At 31.6% G+C, this 12695-nt stretch overlaps 2 protein-coding genes across 3 annotated transcripts; both read right to left on the reverse strand.

The window, feature by feature from the left end:
- Positions 1 to 654: 654 nt before the first annotated feature.
- LOC110818422 (exocyst complex component EXO70A1) lies at positions 655 to 3278 on the reverse strand. Its single transcript, XM_022047312.2, has one exon. The coding sequence runs from the start codon at positions 2889 to 2891 to the stop codon at positions 993 to 995; it is 1899 nt and encodes a 632-aa protein (XP_021903004.1). The 5' UTR covers positions 2892 to 3278; the 3' UTR covers positions 655 to 992.
- Positions 3279 to 8887: 5609 nt separating this feature from the next.
- Positions 8888 to 11946, reverse strand: LOC110818409 (Leucine-rich repeat protein kinase family protein). Of its 2 annotated transcripts, XM_088218310.1 has the most exons (3): positions 11325 to 11946; positions 10395 to 11249; positions 8888 to 9910 (listed from the first exon to the last, which is right to left on the reverse strand). In XM_088218310.1, the coding sequence occupies exons 1-3, from the start codon at positions 11719 to 11721 to the stop codon at positions 9141 to 9143; spliced, it is 2022 nt and encodes a 673-aa protein (XP_088074436.1). In that variant the 5' UTR covers positions 11722 to 11946; the 3' UTR covers positions 8888 to 9140. The 2 variants fall into 2 exon arrangements, with proteins under 2 accessions (XP_088074436.1, XP_021902985.1); XM_022047293.2 differs by having other exon boundaries at positions 10395 to 11945.
- Positions 11947 to 12695: the final 749 nt, after the last annotated feature.

Raw genomic sequence — 12695 nt, forward strand, 5'->3', positions numbered from 1 at the left:
AGATCATACTCCGTGTATGCTGTTTTTAGATATTCTTTTTATTGTTTTACGATCAATATCTATATATTACTTTTATAAAAAAAAAAAAAAATTAAGTAAATTTAATGAAATTCTAAATTCGACAGTATCTTCAATTTATTTTCTTTTAATAAAAATAATATTTTCTCAATTTAAAACAAGTGTAAATTTGCAAATAAAATAAAAAAGTTGGATTTTTTTTTTTTTTTTTTTTGGAATCAAATACAAGATTCCTTTCCAAAGTAAGTCCTGCATTTTAGAACTTCAACCCCACCATTGATTCACAAGTTCTTGTCATAAAGTATTAATTACCAGAATTGGATCAGCCGAAAACGATATTAATTGGATCACCACCAAATCCATATAAATACACATCAAGCACCATACTTTTCAACACAGAAAACTCACCAAATCAAACAAGTACAACATAGATTCGTCTTAAATGTTTTATGTGACATTCCCAAAATTAAGCTTCCTCTTCCAAATCTGTTTTTAAGTTCTTCTATATTAAAAATTTTTAATTACAGAAAAGTGTATGGATTGCTGAACGGTTTACCTTTTCTGAGATTTCATTTCCCATATGCTTTTTTGGATCAAGTCCGCGAATGTAAACTGGTGTAAAAAGAAATCAGCCAGTTGGAAAGAACAATTGCTTCCTGATCATAATCATAAATAACAGAGAGAACACACATGGAAATGGAACAACCATATGAACAAAAATCTAGAATGTGGTAACAGAGCAAACATGATATGGTAATGCTTACAGTGCAGAAGCATTGAGGGCCAAGGGCCTGGTTGTTTACTGAGAATAAAACCTGCCTTGCTAAACAAGATCAACCTCCATAGCTGGTGAAAGTTTTTTACTTGAAAGAATTGATGGCAGCCCAGATTGACCAGCACCCTCATATCACTCAAAAACTTCATAAAAAATTTAAAGAATGTCTCCCTAGTTCCTAATTTGACAAAACTCAACTTCACTGGGATCTTCTTCTAGTGTGCTGGGATACGGAGTATCCCTCGAAGAAATCCAACACAGCAGTCTCTAAATCTTCGACTGAATACTTGATGTAGTTCTCTGGGTGTTTTCCACTCTCGATATGGCTCCTGAATCTCCCAAGAAACGATCTATAAGCTGGGATCAACTTCTCCGATATAGATATCCTAAGCTCCTCTCTAAGCTGAGAATCTGGAACAAACCATGTGGCTTGAGTCCTATGAACCTCCTCAAACATGGCATTGAAGGCCTTAAACCTCTCTCTCAAAGCACTTTTCGACACACCCGAAGAGAAACTCCCACTCACATGCAACCCTTCATCTCTTAAACAATACAGCACTCTCACCCATGTAGCTCTCTGATAATTAGTGGCTGCCTGTCTGAATTTCCCAGTCAACTTCCTCAAGTAATCATCCCCAATCATTTCTCTCAACTCAGGCGACCCTTTCACCTTCTGAACAATATAATGAACGTTGTTCATGATAAACAGATGGACTAAAGATGCATCTTTGTAATGTTTAGACTTGCCATCCAAGTTGAATTGCAGAATCACAATTATCCAAATCAAATGCAAAGCTAATGGTGTTTTACCCTCTAGCTCACCAAAGTCCATATCAGGCGTGGTTGGATCACCAGAATATCTTGTCCCAGTTGATGGTTTTGACATTATAAGCTCAATTAAAGTCTGCTTATAATCAGAGATCAAACTGATATAATTCATCACGTACCTTGTTAATGGGTGAATAGTCCCTCCTGGTACAGGAACTCTAGACGGCTCACGAAGAACAGCATTCTCAAATTCCGATAATATCCCTCTTGCAGCCTCTGCAAGTCTTGAAAGAATCTCGGCCGCCTGAACCCGAATTGAATCCGAAGATTTTGAGTCGAAAACATTTTCAATATCAGGCAATAAGTCCATTAACGCGTCGTGTAAATCCAAAATCTTGAACAACTTCTCCGGCGATCTTCTACTGATGCTTATGGCTTCTGCGAAATTGAACAACTGAATGGCGGGACCTTTAACAGTCTCCATAAAACAAGCGTCGTCTATAGCTGTACCCAGCCCATCAAAGATTTGCTCACAGAGCTTCTTCTCGCTGGCGAAGAGGATCCTGACGCAGACTTTCGCAGCCCGAATCCACCGCCTGATCTTACTCTCCAGCGCCTCCCACTCCAACCTCTGGATATCACCGATGCTGAGCTTCTCGATTCCCAGCTTTCTAAACCCGGCGTCCACGGAGGATTTCCGTACACTGCCGTAAACCTGGATGCACTCCCGTAGGTAGCCGGAGGAGACCATTCTTTGGGCGATCGATCTCAGGTCTAGAATCGCTTCATCGGGGATAAGATCGATCTCCCGGATACTGCTTGTGGATCGGTAACTACTCCTTGTACTGCTGTTACTGCTCCCGAACTCACCCGAACCTAGAAGATCCCCTTCCTCGCCGTCTTCTTCTTCATCGAGCTCCCCGCTTCCATGGGTGGATAAAGCGTTATGGGTCGTTGAGGAGAAAGAGGAAGAAGGATCGGAAGTAGTGACGGCGAGGAGAGAAGGTGCGTCGATGGGTGTGGAATGGGAGAGAAGGATGTTGCGAAACTCGTCCTCTAGCCGAGCCATGGCGATTTGGATGGTGGAGTTGACCTTGCAGCTGGACTGTTTCTGGAGGTTACTCTGGTCATCGTCGTCGGCGGAGATCGAAACAGACGACATGGACCGTTGGATTTCATCGACGGCCTGTAAGTAACGATCGACCCCTTCTCGATCCCCCTCGAAAATCATCCTCTCTCTAGCGTCCTCAGACGCCGTGGAGTCCCACCGGAGGATAATCTTCTCCGCCGATTCAAAAGCACCAGTTTGACTTCTCTCTGGTGGTTCCATAACTGGTATTATCTCTCTTTCAGACAAACCCAAGACAGATTCTTGTATGAGTTGCAGAAATCACAAATCAGAAATTGGAAATGGCGGGGTTTGGAAGAGGAATTTTTGGAGAGTGATAGTAAAAGAGAGAGCTTCTTGAGTTGGGGGTTTGAGAGGGAAGAGAGGTGGTCTTAGTCTTGCAAGGCAGCTGTTGAATTTTGTCTGAATGTGAAATTCTTTAGAGTACGTAGGAGTCTCTGTTGCTGTTCCGGGAATGGAAGGAAGAAAATCGATGATAATTTACATTAAAAAAAAAAAAGGAAATGGAGGGTTTTGACTTTTTTGGATTGATCGGACGGCGGGGTTATCTTCAGTTCGAACGTCTAGAATAGGCCGGCGATTTCTCATCTCCGTTTCATTTTCTCCTTTTTTAAAAATATAATAGAATACTCACATATGATAATTGTTAATTTTTATATAAATACATTCGATCACTTTATAAATATATTATTAATTAATAATAATAAATTTATTAATTTAATAAAATTAAAAAATATTAATTTATTAATATATTAATAAAATTATAAAAATTAAATATTAAGAAATTTACTTTGTTTTTAGACAAAAAAATATTTTATAATAATTATATTTTTTTAGTAATAATAATTATAAGGAATTAAAAATTTAATTTAACATTTAAATTATTCATTAAAAACTCAATCTAACATTTAAATTATTTAAAAATATGAAAATTTATTAAAAATTTTAAATATATAACAAAATTATTTAAAGAAAAAAAAGAAATTGAAAGGGAGAAAACAAAGTACTTTGGTTGGTTTTCATCTCTCTTGTCAAGGGTGTTTGACTCTAAAAGTTAATCACTTTGACATTCATATATTAAGATACTCGATATTTTTATTTAAGAGTATTAAAAATTTTTATTTTTCTAAATAAATAAGAATTACTAAATTTGACAAGCATTTAAATGTTGTAGTTCTTAAAATAAACTTTTTATCTATTAAACTTGACAACTTAATTTTGTTCTTAAAATAAAAATAAGAAATAAGAAGATTTATTTTTTCTTAGATAAGAACTCAAAAAAGTTGACATATATGAATATTCTAAATGTTAAAATAAAATATACAACCGATGTCATGAAAAATATTAACTATTTTAGATAAGCAAAACTATTAACTATGAATCATGTGAATACAACTTGTCTTTTTATATACGTGAATAACATTACATGGTGAATCTTCTTTAGTTTTATTCGATGAATAATTGACAAGTTAGTTAGAAAATTAAGACAACAATTAAGAAGATATTACTATAATATTATGAATAATCATTTGCATAGAATATAATGTTTAAATTATGTTTGAAGTAAAATTCAGTAGTTGATTTTATTTGAAAATAGAATAATTGATTTGTATATAATATTTGAGTGATTGTTTTTTCCTTTTCGTATGTAACACTTGAATTATTTCGCTAATGGTGTTAATAAGTACCAAAACAAGAAGATGTATTATTAAATTAATTCGCCGTTTTGAAACAAAAAGTTAAAAAATCTCGCAAAAATTCAGCGTGGTTAAATCTATTTGTATTGGTAATAAAGTTTTACCTTTTGTATTTGATATTTAAATATAAACATATAGCAATAAATCTTAATACAAAGTCTAAGAAAGGGTTTTTAGAACTAAAGCCTAATTATTGCATTTCCATAATAGATTGGAAATTCCTCAATAATTTCTGACACCAAATCTTCCAAAATTAGTTCATATATGAACAAGATAAAGGAAATTATAGAGAATTTTCAAATTTAGAGTTGAGATTAAATTGACATATACCTATATGAACTTAGAGAGAAAAAATTATGTTGTTGGAAATGTATAGGTGTTGGATTTGTTATAGATTAGATTTGGGTCATTGTTGCCTCTATCATAATTGTGACTTTTTCTCTCAATTTTCTGCCTAATTTTTAGTATGCAAGAATAAATTTTTACAATAATAATAATAATTCTACTTTATTGATTAATAACAATGTTCGAGATATGAATAGTCATTACATGATGATTAAAAATTAAATATTTTTTAGTACACTAAAATATATGTAAATTTTACTTTATATAAGAGTCAAAATTTAAATATCTATTTTAAATTAAGATTCAAATAACTGTTGAGTCAAATTTCGTTAGTCGATTGATGAACATATTCATGAATTCCTGATAAAGTATTTCGAACGTGTATTATATATAGGTAATTATAGAATATATTTATTTTTACTATACTTTTATTTTTGTAATGACTTGTATCATTATTGTAGAAAAAAAATTTATTATTTTTGTTTCAAAAGTATATTTATGTAACTTACTTGTCCTTTTTTTATATATATAAAAATAATTGTTGTTATCATTACAATATAAAAAGTAGTATTTTTCTCCCATGATTAAATGTTCTTTGCATGTGATATATATGAATCTATTTTAAATTTTTTAGTAAATTTATAAATTTATTAAATAAATAATATATATACAATGTAAATAATATTTAAATAATGATATACACACAAAGTACAATGCGATTTAAACTCATAATTTATCATATAAAAAAAGAAATATATTAATTATTTAGTTAAACAGTAGTAACTGAAAAATTACATTAACAATATTAATTCGAAGAAATTTGTCTCAATTAAAAGTATATAATGCTTATAGTTACAACTATAAAATGAAAATAGGTAACTCGTCTCAATTAAAAGTATTAGGCAGTAATTAATTAAGGAAAATCTATAAAGTACACGATGATTGTCTACTTGTACACCTTTTCTTTTCCTTTTTTTTTTTAAATATATATATATATATAGTCGTACTATTTTGCTTTTTTTTTTTTTTTTAATTTTTTAATTACTTCACTAATTTTCCGCTTTTTATTTTACTTTTACCCGAGTAAATTTACTATTTTTTACCTTTCATTTTTTGAAAAAAAAAAAAAAAATAGTATTGTATTTTTTTTATATTTATTTTTTTAAGTCTTAATAAGATCAATTCCCCACTTTTTCCTATTCTAATTCTAGTAATTATTTAATATCATTTTTTTTTTCCTCTCAAAAGTTTTTGAAGATTGATTCACAAGTTTAGTTGTTAAACGAAAATTTCCAATGCTGAATGGAAATGTCATCTTCTTCTTCTTCTCTCCTTTATTTTTTTCTTTTCCTTTTAATATATTTAATTAGAAATCATGTATCTTTTAAATTTTTACTTTTTTTTAATTAAAATCATACATCGCATAATTACAAATAATAGTTTAAAAACTCACAAAATTTAAGATTTAAAACTATTAAATTAACACATATCATTTATAAAGTTTCGAATCCAAACACTTAGTTCAATAATTTTTTAATTCTAAATTATTATATTTTAAAAGTTTAAATTTAAATTATTGATGATATGTCATTTGAATTCTTATATGAAATTCAATAATTATATATATTTTTTATATAAAATTAAAATTTTATATTATTTTTCAGTCTTAAATTAATAATATTTAAAAATTTAAATTCAAATTGTTAATAATACTTTACTTAAACAGTTATATAAAAGTCAATAATCTTATTTTTTTGTTTTTTGTTACTGTGAGATTGAAATATCACACTAAGTGTTGTTTTTGTTTTATGTAACAGTCATATATATTACGTATGGTAAACAAGAAAATTCTCAAGGTGAGTGTACCGCAACATCTTTAGCCTTTCTTAGAAGTTGAAATGTTAGTCCAAAGCAAGAACGTACCAAAAGGGTATTACCACTACACATGAATCCAGGCATTAAATGAGGGGGAAAAAGTTAAGAAATCCATTCTGCGGATCCAGCCAAACACAGCCTTTGCAATGTCAATATATATCATAATATTTTTACATCTCACCTCTTTATTATTTTTATTTATTATATTTTATTTAAAAATCATAACTTTAAATTTTATTAAAAATATAGATCTCGTTACTCCATGAGTGTATTATGAAATTTCGATGATTGATTTGTAATACATGATTCAGTGAAACTAAAAATTTAATTTACTAATGTATTAATTAAATTTTAATAAATTTATTAGTTTTTAAGTAAAATAAATATTTAGGAGTTACTTAAATTCTCTTTAACTAAAATACTCAATCGGTTAGATTAAGAATTAGATTTATCTTGTTTTAAGAGTTTAGAATTAACCAATAATTAACATATACATATATGAATACATACGTTCATACATACATACATATATATATATATATAATATATGCCCGTTTACCTTTGGCTAACTAAGAAAACCAATGTTAAACGAATCAAGAAATTTGTAATGAAGAGTCAACTAATTAATTTACTTTCATAATAGGCCTACGTTCACGTGGATCCTTGCTTAGAATCAGAATAATCTAAGAAATTAATACAGAAGCAGGATTGAGAGGCTGGTGCATGAGACAATCCTAATTAAGCTGTAAACATAATAATAATAATAACAACGAATCAAATAATAATTATTCCATATCAATATTATATATGTATATGTTGTGCATGCAAGTACCTTTACAATTACTGTATTCGTTTATATATACAGTTGTTTTATGGGAATCTGGTGCATGGTGGATGCAGGTGATGATCAGTGATTAATTAATGAAAAAAACGATAATATAGAGGAGAAGAAATAGTTTTAAATTTAGGGTTTGCACGAGTGGTGCAGGTCTGATTCAGAAAGAGAAATCTCAGGATTTTGGGCTGTCCCTCATGTGGTTTTTGCCTTCTTTACAAGCTTCTCAATCAATACAATTTCCACCTTCCCATATATCTATCTATATATATGTATATATAGACATTATTTTTCTTTTAGGCTGCCTGCAGATGATGATCAACCTTTTTAATAAGTTTTATTTTTTCCTCTTTATTATCTATTATATTTTTCATTATAACTATTATTATATATAATCAATTTTCTATATAAAAAAAAATACACATAAACTAAAACCCATAATTTTATAAACTATATATATATATATATATATATTAGTATCTTGATTCAATGTGAATAAGCATGAATTAATGTGGAGATGTTAATTAGTAATATATATATATATATACATAAATTAAAAATATTGTGATGGGGAATTGAGTTCCAGAGAAGAGATGGGTGGATTAGTGTTGTGTGCATGCCAGTTAGGAGTCATGACTAAATGTATTGTATAAGAATTGAAATATCCAGCTGTATTGAGGCTATCAAGTAGAGAAGAGTTGACTAACAAAATATATATTTTCCTTTTTGAGTTGGAAGAAATTCAACATCAAACCAAAACTTAACAAGCATCGATTTGTAGGTCTAATTCAGGATTAGATTTTAAGTTCTCTATTTCTTTCTTGTACGAATAATATATTTTTAATTAAATTATAACTCAAAGAATACGGTAATTGCAAACCTTTTTTTTATTATATATATATATATATATTTACTTCATGTATATAAAACATGATATTTTATATGTGTGAATAAAAAAGCAAAGAATCATAACTATTGAAATTTAGAATATAAAATACATATGCTCAACAAACAATTAAGTAATATATGTATATCAATCATAACACAATAAAATTTATCTTCAAATAAAGACCCAACCGAAAATATAATTCGATTTAAATTTATAATCTTTTGTAAAAAAAAAAATGAATCAAATATTAAGTACCCTAAAGGATTTTTCCTTTTTCAAATTTAACCAAATATATCCTCGCGTGCCTTGAAATTTTGGTATGCTATTATTAATAAAATAATTTCAACTGAAAAAGAATATGCCGATCGAATCATTATAATCTGTTAATTTCTAAAATTTAGTTTTTCTGTTTACATTTTTATTATTATCATATTTTGAGCTAAATTTAATTCAAAATAAAATAATTATAACTCCCACAGATTAATCGTAGATGTCAAAAGCTGAATATAGGGGAAATATACATTGCTAACTAATCAAAAACAGTAATTGAGTTTGATTTAAGTTCTAAAATTTTGTGTAATATGAACACATATGATGTAAATAATGATCGGAATTAAAATAAGCTAATATACAACATATGTATTATTCTCGCAAAAATCTTTACCATCTACGTCCTACAGCCACTCTGATTTTAGCTTCAAGGGAAGCATGAATCAGGGCACATATTTTCACTAACCAAAGAAAAAGAGAAGGAAAAAATAAGCTAGTCCTTACAACATCTCATATTTAACTGCTTTCATGGCTGCAGGTTAAGAAATGGCAAAAGCAAAGTTATCATCTGCTCTCCCTGATGATGAAGAAGAGGCTTCGAAGCTTGCTGATCTGCGCGTCCACTCAGAATTCACTTGATGTGAATGATAAGAACTACTAGTACTCTGAGCATCCGCATATCCTTCCCTAAGTGATGGTAACATTTGCATTGTTCTAGCTTCTGGGTCACCCTCCAGTTGTATATCTTCTATCATCCTAATTGCATCCCAGATTTCTATTCGCTGCCCAGGATTGCCTTCAGTGCAAGCAGTGCCAATGTAAAGCAGCTTATCCATTTCGTTAACTGAATTTGTAGAGGAGCTTGCAATGTCAGGATCAAGCAATTCAGATGCTCTCCCCTCAGCAGCTGCTGATGCCACCCATTCAACTACGTCACTTCCATCACCTATAGTGTTAGTTAGATATTGACAAGGGAATTTTCCAGTGAGGATCTCGAGAACGATGACTCCTAGACAGTAGACATCACACTTAGGGGATAACTGGCCGTATTGAACAGCTTCTGGAGCTTTACAAGCAAATAGTACTTCAGCAACATTGTTAGTATGGATCAAAGGCCTAAATCCATATTCTGACAGCAAAGGCTCATTGTCAGGATTGAGAAGAACATTGCTTGATTTAAGATTTCCATGGGGTAACTCATGGGAACTAGCAAGTTCTTTATGAAGATATCCCAACCCTCTTGCTATTCCCTTAATAATCTTTAGCCTGGTAGGCCAATCGAGTTTAGCCGGTGAGCTTCCTCGATCACCTGAACAAACACAAATGCCTACTTATCAGAATCCTATTGAGAAACACAATAAAAGACTCACACAATATATACATATATATTGTAGAGAGGAAAGAGGAAACACAATCAATAAAAGATATATTATAAGACAAGAAATTAAAATATGAAAAAATGAATTCATTTTATACAAATGGGCTGTCTTATATAGGCATTCAATTTTGGCCACTAATTTCTCTACTAACACGCTAGCTTCTCCATCAACACATTAACTTCTTTACTAATACATTAATTTATCCACTAACTAATACATTAACTTTACTAACATTCTTTTAACTGAATAAAAATAAACTTTAATATCTTTTTTAAGAAATCAAATTAAAATAGATAATAGACTCAGTCAAATAAAGATAATGTGTTGGTTAGTGTTGTAATTTTAACAATTCATCCACAAAACTTCTAAGATTCACAACTGGAATCAATGTATAAGCCTATATGAGTGTCATACCATGTAATACACTAAGTAAGCTGCCACTGGGGATGTACTCATAAATCAACAGCTTCTCATCTTTTCGATAATGATAACCGAGAATCGGTAAGATATTTATGTGTCTTAGCTGGCCAAGCGTCTTTATCTCTGCATCAAATCCATCTCTACTCAATGCATTCATCTCCCTCATCCTCTTTACCACGACTGCAACTCCATTAGCCATTACAGCCTTGTAAGAACACCCAAGACCCCCATTTCCAAGCAGTTCAGCAGCTGCCTTCATCAAATCAGGCAATCCAAACGCACCCTTTTCATTATTCACCACCACAAGCTCGCCAATTCCACCACGGTTAGACCCTTTACTTCCCGAGCTCCCATGCTTTCTGCTTAGCTCTGGTTCTCTTCTGTTTGGCAGCGAAACCTGCACCTCAACTGCCTCTGGCTCAACATCGTTTTGATCTTCAATTGTATCAGATTCCACCTCCTTGTTTCTCCTCCAATTAATTATGAAAAAAATTACTGCCAAAAGTAGTAGAATTCCTAATGTTACAAATGCAACAATATACTTTATCTTGCCCTCACCACCTTTTCCAACTGGAGCCGGAGCTGGAGCAGGAGCTGGCTCCTGAACTGCATCCATTGTTCTACAATCCTTACCCAGCTTTTCTCCACAAAGACCCGGATTCCCTTCAAAGAAACGGACCTCAAATCGGGCTAAAGCTGGAGGAATTTCCCCTTTCAGATTGTTGTTTGATAAATTGATAGCATTCAAAGTTAATTGTTGAAAAGGTGGAATAGGCCCGCTGAATTGGTTATTTTCAAGACGTAGCTCAAGAAGATTAGGTAATCTAGACAAGGACGATGGAATTGGACCTGAAAACATGTTATCAGAAAGGAAAACTTTCTTCATCGAATCCATCGTGGAGAAGTAATCCGATGGAATCTCACCTGAAAATTGATTCCCCGACAAGTAAATCGCCCTCAAAGCACCCAACCGATTGAATTCCGGAATGGAACCCGAAAACGAATTGTTCATGACACTAACGCTCCGCAAACCTGGGATATCGGCCAAGGCGCTGACGTCAATTTTCCCTGATAGTCCCATTCTCTCGAGTTGCAGACCTAGAACAAAGCCATTGTAACAAATAAGCCCATTCCACGGACGATTCCCATCGCAGGGCGCCGTGCTATTAGGACCCCAAGAAGCAAGAGAACTCGGGTTGGCCAACGATGTCTTGAACCTCAACAAGGCTTCTGTTTCAGTGACTGAATTCGAGAAACGAGATAAAGCTAAAATGATTGATAAACCGAGCAGAAATGGCCGGAGAAGCCAGGCTACGGCCATTAGTTAGCCGGAAAATTGAAGGTTGAAGACGGTGGATTAGCTTTGTGGGGTTTTGTCGTGGTGGAAATTTTTGGCGAATTGTTCATCTGTTTTCTTCCGCTCATAGTGAGTGGAAAGGGATTGAAGACAGCCATGGAAGGAGAGAAAGTTAAGCTTCAAATTTTTGTTTTTTGAATTTGTCAACCTGAAAAACCGTTATGGTCGTTATTTCCTGGCTTAACGAGTGTATATTTCGGTGTTATGCAGTGTACTGAAACTCCCATCTGCTCTTTGATGATAGCAATGTTGTGGGCCCAATCAAGTCCAATAGGAATGCCCACGTTTCGAAAGGAGAGAGTCTGAGTTAATTTCCCAATTTCCATAATCCATTCTCTGTATTTTAGTGAATAATTAATTTTGGTTTTTTTTTGAAGAATAATAATCAATTTTGGAATTGTTATATGAACTAGAAAGACCAAAAATAGTTCCCAACAATAATTTCATTCCATTTAAGTTTATAATATTTAATATTAATCATTTTTTAATTATTTAATATAATAAAAATAATAAATGTAATTAATATTTAACTACCATTTTTAATACAAGTTCAAAACTAATAGAATTGAACCGAACCAAAACCAATGAAGAAATTTTTTTTGTAATACTTGGTCCCGAAATTTGGTGCAGAATTAATTTTATAAATTAAAATTAATATATAAAAATATAATTTTTAAATTTATAAATTTTTATTTAATGTAAAGATTAGGAAAAAATAGGTGGATGATATAATTGAAAATAATTTTGGGAAAAATATGTAAAAATTTGGGTTCAAAGTGTATTTTTGAAAGAAAAATCAGAAACTGGATGTCAAAACATAATTTAAAAAAAATGAACCACATAGGACCGTCCAATCAGCAGTCCTGACGAATCAGAGCATGCCGCGTGGCAAGGCACGTGGACTCTGTAACGACTCCGGAAATCCAAAAGGAAATATA

The sequence above is a fragment of the Carica papaya genome, chromosome 4 (genome assembly GCF_054855325.1).
Source record: "Carica papaya isolate Zhongbai chromosome 4, ASM5485532v1, whole genome shotgun sequence".
NCBI classification, from domain to species: domain Eukaryota; kingdom Viridiplantae; phylum Streptophyta; class Magnoliopsida; order Brassicales; family Caricaceae; genus Carica; species Carica papaya.

Excerpts from the sequence above, each read along its gene's own strand:
- LOC110818422 (XM_022047312.2), bottom strand. The coding sequence starts at position 2,891 with ATGGAACCACCAGAGAGAAGTCAAACTGGTGCTTTTGAATCGGCGGAG.
- LOC110818409 (XM_022047293.2), bottom strand. The coding sequence starts at position 11,721 with ATGGCCGTAGCCTGGCTTCTCCGGCCATTTCTGCTCGGTTTATCAATC. Across the intron at positions 9,911-10,394 it reads CTTACTTAGTGTATTACATG|GTGATCGAGGAAGCTCACCG; the intron begins GTATGACACTCA and ends GTGTTTGTTCAG.